The sequence below is a fragment of the Acartia tonsa genome, chromosome 2, assembly GCF_053477335.1.
Source record: "Acartia tonsa isolate MP-2025a chromosome 2, ASM5347733v1, whole genome shotgun sequence".
NCBI lineage: Eukaryota > Metazoa > Arthropoda > Copepoda > Calanoida > Acartiidae > Acartia > Acartia tonsa.
The window spans coordinates 10,941,905-10,961,816 of record NC_137261.1 but is presented as its reverse complement, the minus strand read 5'-3'; the positions used below and the strand labels follow the sequence as shown (position 1 = coordinate 10,961,816).

At 35.1% G+C, this 19,912-nt stretch overlaps 1 protein-coding gene across 2 annotated transcripts; it reads right to left on the bottom strand.

Moving 5' to 3' along the window:
• Positions 1-634: 634 nt before the first annotated feature.
• LOC145304494 (leucine carboxyl methyltransferase 1-like) lies at positions 635-18,257 on the bottom strand. Of its 2 annotated transcripts, XR_013874098.1 has the most exons (13): positions 18,091-18,257; positions 17,451-17,513; positions 16,704-16,790; positions 15,888-15,996; positions 15,220-15,275; positions 5,825-5,891; positions 5,390-5,455; positions 4,738-4,820; positions 4,132-4,224; positions 3,736-3,784; positions 2,202-2,267; positions 1,325-1,476; positions 635-927 (listed from the first exon to the last, which is right to left on the bottom strand). XR_013874098.1 is itself a non-coding variant. In XM_080146381.1 (12 exons), exons 1-12 carry the CDS (start codon positions 18,195-18,197, stop codon positions 1,384-1,386), a joined length of 939 nt encoding a protein of 312 aa, XP_080002507.1. In that variant the 5' UTR covers positions 18,198-18,257; the 3' UTR covers positions 635-1,383. The 2 variants fall into 2 exon arrangements, 1 of the variants encoding a protein (XP_080002507.1); XM_080146381.1 differs by having other exon boundaries at positions 635-1,476.
• Positions 18,258-19,912: the final 1,655 nt, after the last annotated feature.

Here is a 19,912-nt window from a genome sequence, read left to right as displayed (position 1 = left end):
TGTACGATTTTGAAATGCAGCGGCATTGACTAAAAAGACGACCTTCGCATAAGATCTTCATAATATTTTTAAAAAGCGTAGCTGCTCTATATCTAGCATTAGTAATGTCAATAATTACGCCAATTCACCCGGGGTAACGTTTAGTGAGGCCATTTATTAATTGCAGAATTTTAAAACTTGCTCCAAATTGGAAAGTTAAAAAAAAATACAGAGATCTTAAGGTGCAAGACAATCGATGATAAATATGACAAAATATCCTTTCAGGTTCAGATTATTTTTTAAATAGTTTGATCACACCAATTAAGAACGAATGATCAAGATGACCGAGCCACTCATTTACTAATTCTACCTTGTTGTCCTAAAAGTCATTATCACAAAAATCTCATGAAAAGAATAATTAATTACAATAAATTGAAAAAAAGTTAAATCAGCATGTTTTAAATGAACGTTCTGGACGGTTATAAAGTTGCTATGCTTCCTTAGTCGTACCTAATTATTATAGGAATCGCCATACAAAGTATTATAACTACAGGATAATTCTAACATGTCGAAAATAACGAATAGCTAACCGTTATAGACGGACACATCGACCCTTTTCAAATCATAGAAAAGCTTCGCTTTCAAAATAAAGATATTGGCGATGGGAAAATTTATTTTATTAGTCATTAAAATATAATACTTTGAAACAACATTTAGAATATCAACAATATCATTTTTATGGAAATATATAATCGAGTAATTTTTATAGGACAAAAATTTTTCCATTATATTTAGAACATTGATAATTCTATAATAATACATAAACATATGCATTTCATAATCTTGATAGTGTCTTTAAAAAGTTAAATTTTATTAAATTTCTGAGTTAGACATTATTAAGATTCAACAGTTATACAACATACATACATGCCCGCAGGGTTAAATATTCTAAAAAATACTTTGATTGAAATAATAGTTGAGTCTCTAGTCTTTAGGATAAATAAAAACCTGTCTAATGACTAATATAAAGTTTCCATGAAAGGAAAAACCAAACAGTCTAGCAAGATCTTATGTTATGGACAGACAGACATTCTATCTCTTAGATAATGACCAGCTGGAGGGCCCCAGGGAGATATGCATTTAATTAAGAATCCTAAATCCATCCCAAGACGAAATTTAAAAATACAATATCCTAAAGTTATGTAGAGTCGTATACAAAGCTTTCCTTAAATTGAGAACTCAATCAGTACAGCAGCGGTCAGAGAGATATTAACTGACAAACGAACATTACTACTCTATATGTAAGGATTATGTCGTACATTTTTTAATTTTTAGAATATTTAACCCTTTTTCCTGCACAACATGATATAAATAATAAATATATATGTATATAATATTTAATATTTAGTCAAAATTAACAGAGTCAAAGTTGAAGTTTGGAGAATTTTTTCTGGCCACGGTAATACAATAATGTTCAAAAAGCTGCCGTAACAACTCCTGAAATAAAAACAATATGTCGTTAAATGATCAAAAATAAAAAATAAATATAGTGATGTCATTTTCAAAGCGACACTTTTCTATAATTTTGCTCGGTCGGTCCGTCCGTCCGTAACGGTTAGCTCTTTCCGTTAGACATGTTGGAATTGTCCTATCGATTTCAAATTTAATGATGATTCCTATAACAGTTAAGAACGATTTAGGAAGCGTATCAACCCTATGATAATCATTATGCTGATTTTACTTTTTATAACAAAAGTTTTATATGATATAATTATCCCATTCATCTGATTTTGAAATAAGTATTCATAGAACAAGGTACAATATTAAAAGCGATGCATCTCTATAATCATATTTATGTACATTTTTTTAGACACATGTAGGTACAACTTAATCTTCTGCTTATTTTGTTCTGACACGGAGTTATTTTTCTTTTTCCTTCCTTCTTATTTTAGAGCTTCGCTTTTATGGATGTTGTCAATGTCATATTAGTTTATAAAAATTATCATAACTAATCATCATCTAACTTGATTACTGAGTAAATAATTTATCTGTCATAACACAATGGGGGAATTGTTATATTGCCAAATAATTGAAGTTTCAGACCATAAAAACATAATGCATGTCTTTTTAACTGTTCTTGACATTTTAATATGCAACATCGAAATTAAGATCCGATTAAATACTAGTAAGGAAGCACTTTAAAGTTAAAGCAAAGAAACTACCTTCTCATCAAGCATTTCAATTTTTTCAACTCTGAAGACATCCTCTTGTGGAAGTAGGGAATATACCTGGAATAAACACATTTATTTATTTCATCTAATACTTATATTAACGGGAACTTTTGTTTAATGAAATCTTCCAATTTTTAACATTTACAAAACAGCCTGCTTTATTGCATCAAGATTCATGACAGATCTATATAGGAAATAAATGTCTATATATTAGCTCAAGTTTTCCAAGCAATAAATGTTTAAAACTCATAGTGCTCCAATAATCCGTAATAAACTCTCATTGACCAGAACGATAAGACCCATTATTTTACTGTATGAAGAATAAATTCATTTTTTTTATTTCATGTTGTTATAAGAATTATATTGAAGTATTAAATTTCTATCCATAAAACAGAAAATTTAAATTAATAATAAAGTAAATAAAAGAAAACTTAGTTTTAAAAAAATTTGATCCTAGCGATACGTGCGTAATGTGGTCAGATATTAAACTAAAATATAACAGTTAACTGAACATTTTAACCCTTTCAGGACGATAATTTGAAATAAAAAATATTAAGATCCTAAAATAGTTTAAAGAAAGAAATCGTCAGAGAGAAGATAATGGAAGAATTGTGTTAATAGTCAGAATTCAGATAATTAAAAGAAAGTAAATAAAACATTGAATAAACCTAGCTAATAGCGAGATAATTATATCGAGCCCAACTCTAGTTATTAATGTTTATGTTTATATAATTCTCAGGGCCCCTACTGGAGCATATCGAGAATATTAGGGCATCATCAAAATATGTTAATTTTATCACAGTTATAAGTACAATTATTAGTATATTCTCACAATTACAGTTTTGTTAAAAGTCTTCAGTGTTTGTCATATTCTTTCTTAAAAATGTACAAGTTTCTTGCAGATTTTAAGTTCAGATTTTATCTTGTAGAATTAGATTGTTCCATCGATCAACCACTCAATAAAAGTATTATTTCTTTCGTCATTTCCTATCACCTACATACTAAAAGTTTGCTAGTAATTTTTTGTGTTAGCTATCGACTTTGATCCTATACTTTAGGGGCTTAAAACTTAGGAGAACTGAATCTTAACTTATTGATAAAAAATATTACATACATGTATAGGTATCATGATGATACCTAATTACCTAAAGCATAAAATACTTAGATTTTTTTAAAACAAAAACTAAAAGATAATGAAGCGTGCTTTGCTTTGAAAATACGCAAAGGTATGCAGAGAAGCAATGCTGTTAAATTAAAACTGAAAATTGTACCTAAAAAAATCACCCTCTAATTTTGTGACCATGTTTCTTTTCTTCTGATAAATAAACTAAGAGTCTTCTGTGTATTAAATGTGTAAATGTATGTTGCCATAATTTCTTAGTGTTTTTATCTAAGTAGTCATGGAGTAGGACAAAACACTTTTGTATAGTCACTAGGGCCAGTTCAAGCTCTACGTTCAAGTAACTATGACTCGACCCGCTGTCTCATGGTAGCTACTCACCCTCGTTGAATTTAATTTAATTACCTCATTCATTGTCCAACAGGTTGCTGATTCCCATCCATTGTTTGTAAATCTAAACACAACAAACCAAATCAAGTATTTACCATGGATAAAGTCGACATTTCATTTTTAACTTTAAATAAGAAAAGTAGGCTAACTAAATTGTTGGGGAAGGAATTTTTTCTTCAATTACCAATCTATCTTAGGAGGGTGGAGGTACCCTAACTCAGTATAGTTATATACCGTCCATGGACCTGTATGACTCTCCGCTGTGAAGGAGTACCACGAATTAAGATATAGGCAGACAGACATCCTTTTACTTTGTATCAGGATTGTATACCCTATTTGTAACAGACATCCACTTTTCTAAGGATTGGTATTGTTATTCTTGTTAGTTAATAATACAAAAAAGGGTCTTACCTTGAAATTTGGCTTTGTTTATCTTTGCAGGCTGCCACACCCGATAACATGCAACCCCGGCTCCATAAGTTATCAACCATCACTTTACCAAACCTATAACAATTAAAAACTATTATCAATTTTTTTTATTATCTAAAATAAATTTTCAATATCGACTAAACTCAAAATAGATCCATCATAAATAAGTTACTATTGAATCCCTTTTGCTTTGTTGCTTTTTTATATGGCCTAAAAAAATAACCATGAAGCATAGCATACATTTCTACAAGTTTTGTATGTTAAATTACTTAACAATCCACTTGCAATAATAAACCACTCCTTAATCTTAGCCAGTTATGTTTTTCTAACTAGTGATCTAGGTCGGTCGACCCTCCACTTTCTATTAAAGTTTTAAAGAAATTTTAAGGGTGGAATTTACTTTGGGCGATTTATCTTGGGAGGATAGAGGTCACTCCTCCGAAATATATTTTATAAACCTTCCCTAGACCTAGAGGAAGCAAGAATAACGGTTTAGCAAGATTATTCGTCACATCCACACAGATAGACATCCTTCTTCTTCTTTAAGTAAGGATAAACTAGAATGTATTAACAAAGGCTAAACCTTACTTGTCCTCCATATTAATTTGTTCATAGTTGATGAATACCATACTGGTGAATTGTTTGCCTAGCCAGGACAGAACTGTGTCAACCTGAGTTCCACATATAGAAGGATAGGTAAACAAATGGGCTAACAAATATCATTGTCAGGGTTCGGCAGCCGCGCGTCACCTACTTGTAAGCAACAGGGAAATCAACCTTTTACAATTCTAAAAATCAGCTGGAAGTCTAAATATAACCCATATATGGCAATTGAATCCCCATTATCAAAATTAAATGTTTTTGAACGCAATCAAACTGTTTTAAATTTTATGCCTAGACGCGGCTTACTCGCGGCTACCGAGTCCTGATTATTGTCTTAAATATATAAAGTCGTATAGTTTTCGTTTGTCCAATAAGATCTCGCTAATGACTGAACAGATTGAGTTCACCCTTTAATGGTAGCTTTACATTGGTCCTCGGATGGTTTAAACTATCTTTATCCCCCTTCCCATTCGAATACAGAGCTCACGATTGCTCTTATAGAAGTACAGACGCTATTGTTATGTCATTATCTACATTTTTATTTCTTACATACAAAATAAAAAGTTTAATGTAGGTATGCAACTTAGCTTTTTTCTTTCAAAGATATTATAATATTTTGTAATCCTTTTATTCCTGCCTTGGTACTGTCAGCATAGACAAGGGCACATTCTGCTAGGATAACAGTGGGGCACTGGTAGTCAACCTAGAAAAGAAAAAATGTTATTGGTCATGTGTGAATAAACCTTTAACGTTTATAGAATTCTTACAATATGATAAAATAAGAGCTACGGCTCTAGAAGCCTCTAGGGATACTTAATGGAGGGGGCGGTTGGATAAATGTCAGATCACCTCTATCAATTTTAGTTTTAAAAAGGCAATTTTTTCTTGGGGCAATTTGGGAGGGTGGAGATACCCTACCCAAAAATAGTTATGAACCTACTCTGAACCTATATCAGTACAGCGCTTAGCGAGAGAGATCCTTAGCCACAAACAAAACAAACAGATAGACATCCGGTTATTTTTTTACACAAATCAAAATTATTGGAAACTGAAAGAAAATGAGAATATTTACCTCACTTTCAGCAAATTTATCCTGAAGATTCTGGCTGTTTGAGAAATCTGCGGCTACCAAGTGGTATCTAAACAAATCATCATTATTACAAGTTTGAGAAATCTGCTGCTACCAAGTGGTATCTAAACAAATCATCATTATTACAAGTTTGAGAAATCTGCTGCTACCAAGTGGTATCTAAATAAAACATCATTATTACAAGTTTGAGAAATCTGCTGCTACCAAGTGGTATCTAAACAAAACATCATTATTACAAGTTTGAGAAATCTGCTGCTACCAAGTGGTATCTAAACAAAACATCGTTATTACAAGTTTGAGAAATCTGCTGCTACCAAGTGGTATCTAAACAAAACATCATTATTACAAGTTTGAGAAATCTGCTGCTACCAAGTGGTATCTAAACAAAACATCGTTATTACAAGTTTGAGAAATCTGCTGCTACCAAGTGGTATCTAAACAAAACATCATTATTACAAGTTTGAGAAATCTGCTGCTACCAAGTGGTATCTAAACAAAACATCATTATTACAAGTTTGAGAAATCTGCTGCTACCAAGTGGTATCTAAACAAAACATCATTATTACAAGTTTGAGAAATCTGCTGCTACCAAGTGGTATCTAAACAAAACATCGTTATTACAAGTTTGAGAAATCTGCTGCTACCAAGTGGTATCTAAACAAAACATCGTTATTACAAGTTTGAGAAATCTGCTGCTACCAAGTGGTATCTAAACAAAACATCGTTATTACAAGTTTGAGAAATCTGCTGCTACCAAGTGGTATCTAAACAAAACATCATTATTACAAGTTTGAGAAATCTGCTGCTACCAAGTGGTATCTAAACAAAACATCATTATTACAAGTTTGAGAAATCTGCTGCTACTAAGTGGTATCTAAACAAAACATCATTATTACAAGTTTGAGAAATCTGCTGCTACCTAGTGGTATCTAAACAAAACATCATTATTACAAGTTTGAGAAATCTGCTGTTACCATGTGGTATCGAAACAAAACATCTGTAACATATGTGGATTATTAGTAGTATAGTAGTATTTGTAGAAAGCTAAAACTTGACCAGTTTACTTGATTATATGCACATTATTTGAAATACATATTTAGTAAGCTGTAGACCTTGTTCATTATAAGTGGTGTCAGAAATACACTCTTTACAGTGTGCTTTCCTTTTATTCTCTTTGCTTGCTAGGCAGGATATTGAGAGCTTTCCTTTTATTCTCTTTGCTTGCTACAAAAGCAAGATATTGAGTGACACTGATCTTATGCACATTGCCTCCTGGGATATTGTGTAAACTTCCTGCAACAAAATGCCAGATCCTGCAATTGCTACATCTTCCAGAATTTCTCTGCCTTTTCCTACGTTTGCTGGATCTTGCACAGATGGGGATGATACAGAATTTAGGACTCACCTGTTGAAGCTATCAACTTATTTCTTGTTTAATGAAATAAATGATGATAGGAAAAAACTCCTTCTGTTGTTTCACTCCCTAAAGGGGAAGGCCAGTTCAAGTGCTGCCTATCTGGAAGGCAAATTAGCTACTCCTGGATACACATTCAGTGAATATGAAACTGATTTAAAGGGCCTGTTCCTACCAACCACCTCATTGAATGTGTTTTTAGAGCGATTTCGGGCTCTCCAGCAAGATGCCAATGAGGACCCAATAACATATTCTACGAGACATTATCAACTCTACCTGAGGAGTGTTGAAGGTACAAATTCAAGTCTTAGTATATTTATTGATACAAATCTTAGAAGCCTTCAAAATCCAAAACTAAAATACCGCCTCCTAGGACGTACTTTTGCTGATTTTGCAGCCTACCTCAAGGCCATGCAAGAAGCTGTTGCCATAGAACTTGAAGCTGTACGACTGGGCCTTCACCAAGAGTCCCAGGGCCTAGGTGTGGATGTTCCACAACATGACTACGTAGACAAAGATGCTATGGAAATCAGCCAGATGGATGTGAAATGCTTTTATTGCAAAAAGAACGGCCACAGAGCCATGGATTGTTATTCCAAGAAACGGAAAAATGCTCTAAATACTACAACTGGTTCTCAACCCTACAAACCTGCAAATACCAAGGGTTTCCAGCCCAGAGCCAAACCTACTGACCAAGTAAAGGACAAGAAATTCTGCAAAAAGTGTAAGACCAAGACTCATAATACAAAAGACTGCTACAAGGACAACAAAGAAAAGAAGAATATCTCCTGTATAGAAGAAAATGGTGAAGTAGATGAATTTGATGCGGAAAACTCCTGGGGGTTCTAGGTCAGGCTCCTGCCACAAACCCCTCACAAACAGGAGCCCAGATCTCTGCAATACACCCAAAACCTCCCTGCACACTATTTCTCAACAATGTTCCAACCCCATTCCTCATTGATTCGGGTAATACTATTGCACATTTTGAAGCAGCTATTTCAGACAGCTGGTGCAAGAAGTTGAAACTGCCAATTAAACCAACCAAACTACCAGCTGTCCACACTGCAAATAAGAAGATAATAGAGATTGTAGGAGAAACTGGCCCGGTAACAATGAAGTTGGCTGAGGGCAAGAACACTGTGGAACTGGTTATACCCAAATTATTGGTAGTGGATAACCTGTCAACTCCATTAAACATTGGTAAGTGCTTCCTTCAGCAGAATGATGTGAAACTAGCATTTGACAAGAATGCATATCATCTTACACTCAAGAACAAAACCTTCTTAATATCACAATTGCTTATGAACACAGAACCCTGTATCCAGGGAATGGATGAAGTCCAACTTATCAAGATGACTCCTGCCACAACATCTATTCCTCCTAACTCGGTTAAACTTGTTCATTGTACAGTAGATCCTGGTCAGAGGGGAAACAAGATTGAAGCTTTAGCTACTCAGGCTAGATTTATTAAAAACATAATAATACCTGAAGGTATTTTTCCTGTTCATAACAATAAACTGGAAATGTACTTCATAAATCCTAGTGATAAAACCATACAACTGAGTCCCTCCCACAGGTTCACTGGATCTACAGTTGAACCAATAGAATTGCCAGGGATCAACAACATGGGTATGGATGAGAAGTCTGAAGAAGCAGCTGATTATAAAGAGTTAACAGTCAAGGAACTAGCTAAGCTATTGAGGATTGAGGAAAATCAAGTGCTAAGGGACAATCCTAAAATCAAGAAGAAGTTGCTGCAGTTACTAAAAAAGCATATTCAAGTTTTCAACAATTCCAGAACACCTGGTTGCACAGATCTTATAGAATGCAAACTCAAACTCAAAGATAAATCTGTAGAACCTGTCCGGTACAAAGCCAGATTTCTTCACCCCGCCTTGGCTAAAGATCTAGATACTCAAATTAAGCAGATGATTAAAGATGAAATAATTGAACCCAGTGAATCCCCTTGGGCAAGTCCCCTTGTATGTGTCAGGAAGAAAAATGGTCAACTGCGCTGGTGTGTAGATTACAGGTTGTTAAATGATTTGTGCGAGAAAAATGCCCATCCTCTGCCCAACATAACCCAGATGTTAGAAAATGCAGCTGGAAAGAAGATTTACAGCTGTCTTGATGCTATATCAGCTTATTATAGTGTAAAGATGGCCGAGGACAGCAAACCTCTCACAGCCTTTATCAGTCCAAAAGGTTTGTTTAATTTTTGCAGAATGCCATTTGGCTTGCAGGCTGCGCCCGGTATCTATAGTCGCTTGGTTGCATTGGTTGCACAAGGCTTACCCCCGGATCAAGTGAGCAGCTACCTGGATGATACACTGATTCACAGTATAACACTGCAAGAACATTTAAAATGTCTGGATGAGACATTTTCTGCCTATACCAAAGCAGGTATACGCCTGAATCCAGAGAAAACAAATCTCTTTCAGGAACAGTGTAAATACCTGGGGTTCATTATCTCCAAGAAGGGCATTATGATGGATGATCAGTATGTGTCCTCCATCCTCCAGTGGCCAAGACCAATGAAGGGAAAAGATGTCCAAAGGTTCCTAGGATTTACATGTTACTATTCCAGATTCATCCCAAACTACTCCCAACGAACCAACCTTCTAAATCAACAAAGAAACACTGAAGATTTGGAATGGAATGATGAGCTGGAGGCAGAATTCACCAAGTTAAAGCAACTATTTGCTGAAAAACCAATTAGACACCCCCCTGATTATGGGCCAGCAGCTAGTAAATTTATAATCACCACTGATTATAGCCGTATTGGTTTTGGAGCCACACTGAGCCAAAAGCAAAATGGAAAAGAAGTGTTCCTTGCAGCTAGCAGTAGAACTACCACTACTGCAGAAAAAAACTATTCTTCCATCAAAGGAGAATTTGCAGCATTAGTGTTTGCTGTGCGCAAATTTAGCCAAATTCTTGGATATTCAGAATTTATAGCCAGAACAGATAGTTCTTATCTGTGTCACTTAAAAACCATTAAGCCTACCAATGCTCTCATGGTGCGGTGGCTTGAATACCTCCAAGGTTTTAACTTTACTGTGGAACACATTAAAGGTGCTGCAAATCAGGCAGCTGATGCCTTATCTAGGACACTTAATCATGCTCCTCCTGATGCAGTGGAAAAAACAGAGCAAGATGAATTCAACCGAGCTATCTTTGCCTTAGAAGCACCCAATGCAGAAGAGCCTATTAATACACCATTAAGTCCTACCTACATAAGAGAACAGCAAGAAAGAGATCCTGTCCTAATCACTGTCAGTCTCTGGTTAGAGAGCCAGCCAGACAAGAAGGATGTAACAAAGGCAAGAAAGGATCTTCAGGTGTAGTACAATATATTGAACACACTACAAAAAAGGACTGACGGGGTATTAATTCAGCAGGTGAAACATTGGAAAGGAGACCTCCAAAAGATCCTAGTGCCAGAAGCATTGAGACAAGATGTCTTCCTCAGTTGCCACAATGATGTAGTGGGCCATTGGGGTATAATACCTACCGCATCAAGGATCTCACTAAGATTTTTTTATCCAGGAATCTTGCAAGATGTCCGTAATAGGGTGAACACCTGCAACACATGTTTACAGAAAACCAACAAGATAAATGTTAAGCAGGGGACACACTACCCCCATCAATATGGTTACCCTAACCAGATGCTGTTTGTGGATCTTATTGGGCTTATGCCAGTGACTGAAAGGCAGCATAAATACTGTCTAACCCTTATGGATGGCTTCAGTCGCTATGCAGCAATAGTACCATTGGTTAATAAAACAGCAGCAACAGTAGTAGAAGGAATTATCACCTCCTGGATCAACTATTTTGGACCACCAGCCCGCATACACTCTGATCAAGGCTTAGAATTTACCAGTAAGATTACTCAAGCACTGTTACAAAGACTTGGAATCAAAACACTACAAGGTCCTGCATACAATCCACACTCAAACCCAATCGAACGTATGCATCGTACCCTCAATGGTCTCATCAGAACAATTCTCCCCAGGGAAGAGAGACAATGGGACAAATATATAACATTGCTTATGTTTGCATATAACACGAGATTATGCGCAGCAACAGGAGTGACACCTGCTGCCTCATTTTTGTCAAGAGAATTATCACTACCCATAGATCTGATAATCAAATCCCCAGAACAAACTCCTACCAGTCCTCTGGAAGAAGTACAGAACATGGAAAGGAGGTACAATCATATTTACAAATTTGTTTTGGACAAGCAAAAACAAACCATACGAAGAAATGGCGAACTCTATGGTAACGAAGACCACAAGTTTAAAGAAGGTGATAAGGTTTGGTTTTTCACCAGTAGGAACGTTAAAGACAAATCTCCCAAACTTACAAGAATGTGGATTGGTCCTTTCAAAGTTACAAAACTAGTCAACAAGGTACTGGTAACCATTGTTGATCGCAACAACAAAGCTAACACAGTACATATATCAAGGCTTAAACCAGTACAAGGCCATGTTCCTAAAGGTAACATTCCAGCCCAGTGGGAGGATGAGGATGATCTGGACCCTCTAGTAGAAGAAATACAAGGTCCAGCAATCTACAATATACCACAAGACAACATAACAACTGAATACCCTACTGATGAAACTATACCTGAAATTGTTGACATAGTGACAACTGTTCCTGCACCTTCTGTTCCTACTGTCCCTGCATCTATCCCTTCTACAGCTGCACCCTCAAGAGGCCAGCAAGTGGCCAGTAAACCAATCCTTCTACCTAGTGAACAAACCAAGAGAAAGGTAATGGAAGATAGGCCTGCAGCTAGTGAGGAAAGAAAAAGACCTCATACCAGGGGTCTAATAAGACTCAGGGAAGAAGAAAAAGTTCAGGAACCACTTGCTCCTAGGAAAAAAGCAGCACTTACATTCGATGACTACACAGAAGCTTTAGAGGAGGACAGCGATTAGCAAAAGAACTTTAGAAAAAAAAAAAATTGCTGCTTCATGTTCCTATATATATAATTTATGCTAATCAAATTAGGTTCATATTAGTTTACAGAACATCTTGAAACATGCTGTTAAATACAATCCTAATAAGATTGCTGACCAGAAATTGTGCCTATGTTGCCCAGAAAATTCTGGAATGACCTGCCTTCTAAACTCTGCCTGCTTAGTACATTTGACCAGAAGATTCTACCTGCTTTCCATCACATTTGACCAGAAGATTCTACCTGCTTTCCATCACATTTGACCAGAAGATGCTACCTGATATGCTGTACATCACATTTGACCAGATAATTTCACCTAATCTGCTTTCCATCACAACAACTGGCCTGTTTTCAAAGTTTTAGAAAGCAACTAGCCCAGTGTTGCACATAAGTTTTAAATCAGTCTATCAACTACCTCCAGCATGGACAAGACTAAATGATGAAAAGTATATGCATATTCCTATTGGTGACAAAGGCCAGTGCCTACACAATAAGTTACTGGGACTGTCACCAGCCCACCAACATACAAGAGTATGATGCAACAGTTGCTTGTGACAATGCCAAGCTACAACCAGACACAGCTCCCCAACAGGTGTATCTACTTGAAAAACAAACTGTACAACGGCTGAAAGGCTATAAATGTGCTGCCTCAGTTAGCACCTTTACATACTTTTGTGGGGCATGGTCCCACTTAAAAGTAGCTATACCCCCTGAAATTCAAATACCAGTCCAGATCACACCAGCCCAGTGCCGCTATATGTACCATGGTCATCAAACCCCAGAGTCTCTGTTTGGAATCAAAAGACAAATTGATATCAACACCATCAACTTCTTTAACTATGTTTCCAAAGGCAATATGAAAACCTCCTCCAGCAACATTGCCTGTGAAGGCGAAGATTATAGATACGAAGGTAGAATTCTAAAGGACTCTCTTCAAATCCAACAAGTAACCATCACTGTAGAGGATGAGGAATATTTGGTGAAAGGTAACAAAATAGAATCTACCTCGGAACACATCACCTTATCCTGTGACGCTCCTTCCAGAGAATGTTTTACTACTCAAGGCACCTATATCTGGACCATAGAAGAAAATCATTGCGAGTTCGAAATCATACAAAGCCTTCCAATGAATTCGGTTCTGGGTACTCACTATATAAATCATCAACACCAATTACTAATAAATGCATCAGAAGATATTACAACAAGTTGTGGCCTAAGAATACAGTCAACCAACATGAATAATATTTTCTTAACATTGGACCCTGGTGCAGCCTACTTGAATGCTGTACATGCGGCAGATGTTGATATCACCGCCAACATACTTGCAAAGGTGCAGTATGAGCTCCACATGCTGCACAACAGGATAACTGAATCAAACAAAAACCAACTCAGGGAAATATGTGACCAACAGCTCCAAACACCTAAGATGATACACCTAAAGGACAATCAATTTATCCATCGACATGGAGACATAATCTATCTAACCAAATGCCAACTAAAAAACGGAGTCATTGCTGAGGAAACCACTTGTTTTGAGGAGATTCCTTTAACCAATGGACAGTTTGTAAACCCTATAACCAAACTAAGTCAAAATGTCAGCACACCAACCCTATGTTCCAGCCATCATCCAATGAAAATCAAGACCAGAGAGGGAAAATTTGTTAGCTTAGAACCACATATCAGGCCGGCACCAATACCACCAACGTACCACCTTGTTAATGAAGACAATTACCAGATGGAGGACCTCACTGAATCAGCGATATTTACAACCACTCAACTCCAAAGTTGGGAATCCCTCCAATCCTTCCCAAACTACAAGAAGAGCACCTTAAACAGAATAATGATAGGCCTATGCTTAGGCTCTGAACAATGCTCCAGCCATAACCAACCAACCCGAACCACCTACAGCCTCACAAATCTGGAGAACAGAATTAAGCTCAATCTGTGGCAAGAAATTCAGGAAATCATCAAAGAATATGCCACGTATATCTGCTTGTTGGCATTAGCCATAAATCTGACTAACTTAGTGGTCACTGTGTTAAGTGTCTGTTTGACTTTAGCAAACGCGGGACCTAGGGCAATGCTAGCCCTAGCGTATAAACTGTGCTGTAATTCCAGCCGCCAGTACTCCAAGATCCGAAAACTAACAAAGGCAAGAATGAAACCAGCAGAACAAGAAGAACTGTACAATTTGAACTTACATTAACCTACATTGAAATTTTAGTATATAAAATCCACAAATTAAGTTTTCTTTTAAAATTCAACTTTATTCTTTACAAAGCACATTGTTAAATTCCACAAATTAAGTTTTCTTTTAGAATTCAACTTTATTCTTTACAAAGCACATTGTTAAATTTGCTTAAATTTAAGGAGAGTATATGTAACATATGTGGATTATTAGTAGTATAGTAGTATTTGTAGAAAGCTAAAACTTGACCAGTTTACTTGATTATATGCACATTATTTGAAATACATATTTAGTAAGCTGTAGACCTTGTTCATTATACATCATTATTACACGTTTCCCAATAATATAGAAAAATGGATGACATCTACCATAAGTAGCGAAGCACATATATCTAAAACCTTTTAGCAAAACATCAAGTAGTCAAATAAACGTACTGACAAAGTTAGTTATACAGTAGATTGATTTTTTTCTTGAGAAATTTGAGAATCCGATACCATATAGAGGTCGAGAAAATTGCATTTTCCAGAAAATCTCAAATTTCACCGTATTACTATTGACATACATACAAGCAAGATGAGTTAAGTAGACGCTTAACAGTCATAAGAACATTCACCAAAAATAATGTTACATACCGGACAAACGATAATTATAATTCTGCAGATTAAAATAAAGTTTGGAACCAACCAATCACAATTCTTAAAGTTTTATGCTTTCGAATAAGAGAATCTGTTTAGCAAACTTTTACTACCAAATAAGGAGCGTGATTTGCGATCCAATGAGCCTCCCTCCCTTAATCTTTATTAAGCTCTAACCTATTTCCATGAAGATCAGTTCTACTGAATTTAACTTCAGATTCAGCGTCTGCTACCTAATAATAATACAATAGTATAAACAAATCATTGGGGATGGCAATCCTAGGCACGTTGCACAAAATCGGATCGGATTATAAAAGTATTGGAAAATTAAATTCATCCGTAACGGATACAGATTCCGGATTAATCAAAGCCACATATCCAATTTTCCATGGATTTTGGATTAGGGTTACACTTACATTTTTGTTCAAAAATTTGGCGGATTAATCTGAAACGGATTCGGATCGGACTGGCAACCCTGCGATGCAAATCTTACAAAGATAACAACAACCAAACATGAAGGGAATAGTTGTACAATTTCAGTGTCTAAGCAACAAATAAACTAAATTCCATAATAATATATTTAACGGGAAAATAGACGGCTAGGAAACTACTTTTTGAGATTTTAGGTTTTTATTAAAAATCTATAAAGTAATCATAATAATAATGATTGGTTGATTGATTCACTAGAAAATTTACATGCATGCAACTATCATAATAAAAGGGTTTATACGAAATTTATGATTTTTACTTTTAATGTTAAATTACCTATGTTTAAAATGCTCTCAAATGTCATTCATCAAAAGTAAACATTTATACATTTTGATTGTTATGAAATTCTATCTTACTTTGGTTAAAAGCTCTTTGTTTCTTTTAATAATGAAGCATTTTTTGGATGTTACTCCACTAAAATCTACTTCTACAAAATTCTGTATTGGTTTATTTTCATCCGTCAACCTAAATAACAAAGTATATTTGAAGATGCAAAGGATCAGAGAATGAAGGATGAAAGTATTGCCTTTCTCACTAAGAAAATGGGGAGGGGTTTCATTATCAATAATACAAAGTAGAACGATGTCTGTCTGTTTGTAGCGAAGGATCTCGCTAACCGCTGAACCGATTGAGTTTTCCTTTACGGGGTAGCTTCTCAAGTTCTCATAGGTCCCGGGAAGGTTTATAACTTTTTCTTTTTTTTTTGGGGGGGGGGGGGGTGGGACACCCCTAACCCCCCAAAAAATGAAAAATATCCCCCCCCCAAAAAAAATTTTATTTTCTTTTTAAAACTAAAATTGAAATAGTGGGGTCAACTACTCCCCCCCCCAAAAAAAAAAAAATTCCCCCCTCAAAAATTCTTTTTATTTTTATTTTTCTTTTAAATCTAAAATACGAAAAATTGGTTTGATCAAATCTCTTGGAGCAAAGCCCCTAGAGGCTAGGGGCGAAGCCGCTAGTATGCTATAAGGTATCAGCAATTTTATTAAGCCTCACATTTAAACCCACTAGTGTAATTTTTTTAATGGATTGTCTGTTGAGGAACAAGTTTGGCTATAAAGCTGAATATTAAAGTTATAACAGGACGATTTCACTAAGGCTTACATACACGCAAGATATTTACTAACAACCCCCCCCCCCCCCCCCATTTAAGGATCGTTTTTTATTGTTACCTCCAAAAAAGAGTGTCAAATCCCGCCCCCAAACTGATGATCTGAACTCTGGTATCACAGGCCTCAAAAACTTTATCAATTAAGTACCTAAATAATATTCATTATCAGTATCATACTATTTTATATTAATACTGTTTGTATATGTGTTTTATTGATATGTTTTGTTTATTTTAGGTTTAATGAAGATGATGTCTAATTGTATGTTTGCTTATTATTGTTTAGTATGTAAGATTAATTTTATGTTAATAAAATTATATTATATTCTGTTTTTAATGTTGTGTAATTTATTTCTTATTTGAATTGGTTTGCATTACTGGATTTTAATATATGGACATTTCAGAGTGAATTTTACCTAAAGGGGTTTTAAATTATATTTGTATTTCCAGATTTATACTAAGGCAGCTTAAAGATGGGTGAGTAAAGTGTTGGTGTTGGCAGCGTATAAAGAACCTGTTCCATAAAGGTATTTGGTGGTCATTTCAAATACTAATGAATTCGCCCAAAGCATCTTAGTGGATACGCCCCTAGAGACCTCTTGGGGCACTAGAGGTGTGGAAGGAGTTAATTTTTCTAAGGATTTCTCTTGAGAGGGTTGTGGTATCCTCCCAAAAAATAGCTATGAACCATTCCAGGACCAATCGGGTCAGTTACACACATACAGACAGACGCAGATCCTGTTACTTTTATAATCGGATAAAGAGAACTTTATCTGTAAAATAGATATTGAAGTTTAAACTAAAGCTTTACCTAAATCCTTGGACTCTAGCATAGTAACCAAGGTGTATCTCAGGCGCTCTACGAACACTTTTCCTGGAAATAAAAAAAAATTTAAAATACATTAACAAATTGTACATGAACATTGAACGTTATTTAGTAATTTTAGAAAATCTCGGGCGACTCGATCGACTAAGAATTAATATAAAAAGGCCGACTCAGCTAGATTTGTCAGCTCTATTATGGATTAATGATATAATTTGTAGCAGCTGGGAAATCCAAATTTTAGCTACTGCAATTTAATTAAAGTCTAAAGTCGTAATTATTGGAAGCTATGATTGCAGTTTTTCTAAAACAGTTCGGTAATGGATTGCATTATATTGGAATGGATATAGAATATACGTGGATATTATGAGATGGGGAAATTGTCGTAAATTTAGATTGCCAACATGTAACTCATTTATTGGTCAGTTCTATAATCCAGTGGGAGAGGAGAGAATAAAGAAGATGGGAGGGAGGGGGGTATCGTTATTTTAGCCCATTGTGAGATTTACTTTATTAGAGAACATGAAAATCTGTCGTAACATTTAAGTAAGAACATATCCATTATTTTACTAAAAAAAAGGCAACTGAAAGCAACTGCATTTGCCGAGTCCTGCTGAAACTGCAATACCTGTACATTAGTTGAACATATGGATCCCTCCAGTATCCCAGCTGTACAGCTGACAGCTTGCACGAGGTCGCATCCTCGTTAGTTGCCTGGACAGCTTCATCACCCATTTAATACGCTCATTATTTTATACCTGAAATTTTACAATCTTATACCAGGCTAGTTGAAAATAAAATTTCCCTTATTTTGAAACAACCTGATAGTTCGTTAGGTAATTTCTGGTAGGTATTCTGTTTGAAAATTTTCGAATTTTGCTGAATTAGGTAATTCTTTTAAAACAAGAAAACATAGAGGTATAGTTCATAATCAATAATTAAGGTTAGTCTATTAATAAATTACTATATAAAGATTTTTTCTAATAAAATGCTACTCAAGTTTTACTCTGATTGTTTGTATCCAAAATAAATATAAATTATTCAAATTATTTTAAATTGAAAAAATAATTAACTCTATCGCTTTGATATGTTTTTATTAAATAGCGCAGCTACTCTATTAAAAGGGCATGGTTGGCTGACGGACCAGGTTATTTAAAAAAATTCTAAAACGTAAATTGTTTAAAAATTCAATGAAACTTCTGATTATTAGGTTCTGAAAACTTCAATGTTTCTTATAATGTAAGAGTTGTTGTAAGCTTATTATTGCTACGATATTTGTAAACATATCTTTCCTTGTTAATTTATTAATTTAGTTTACTCTTTGTTGCATTAAAATTCAAATATAAAACTATTTACCTAATGAGTTTAAAAGTAAAATAATAAAATCAATATTTTGGGTAAAAACCCATAAAAATAATGGGATAATGGAAAGAAAACGAAGCTGAGGGTTTCATCGATTTTCACAGTAGCTTTTCTCCTATTTCTAGCCCCTGCGGGGCAATCATCAATATTTACTTAACCTAAAGTAACCAAACCTAAAATAACCTTTCAAAAGCTAGTGTAAAAATACGATGAAACCCGCAACTTCGTTTTCTTTCCATGACCTATAAAATGTAATAAGATCACAATGAATTATAACTAGCGATCACATTCAGTCCTGTTTGAAGTTACACTCTAAACAAATATAATTATCAAATCTCAAAATGTTCAGCAATTAAAAGGAAATTGACATTGGATACTAAACAAGTTTTATATACACTACTAGCTGCTAAGCTTCCAGTATCTACTTTTCTGCCTTTTGAATACCAGCCACTAGATGCTAGGGAATAAGCCACTGAAATTTTTAAAAACCATCAGCAAGTTGCATAATGCTCATTTTTTTGTTCATCTAAATTACATTTCGTAGATTTTTAAATAAAACTTTTTTATTCCAATGTAAAATCCTTGAAATCGCTGGCAAGTGTTGCGCGCACATTAGAAATGACAGTAAAAATAAGGGATACGGGGATAGAAAAATTAAAGATAATTTGAACGGCATTTAATTTCATTCAAAGTAGGTTGACGAGCACAGAACCCCCTCCCCAGGAATAAGGTATAACCAACAAGGGAATTAAATCTAAAGTAATATTTGGGGGGCAAATGGAGAGGTCGTCAATTTTACGATGTGTTGCCCCCCAACGACAGCTGAAAAACGCGTATAGGTTTATTTTTTTCCGAATTAATTTCGTTATTGGTATGAGCTGCCCCCTCCCCCTCTTCCTTATAAGAGAAATAAATTAAAAATAAGAGGGATGGAGGATAAGATTATGATAATTTTAATTTTCTTATTGTTTGTTATTTCAGGTCAGAACATGTTATGTTGTATTGTGCTCTTGATAGCCCAGCAGGGTTAAGACATCGTAGTGTGAGACATAGAGGAAAAATACCCCCCCCCCCTCATTTTCATTTTT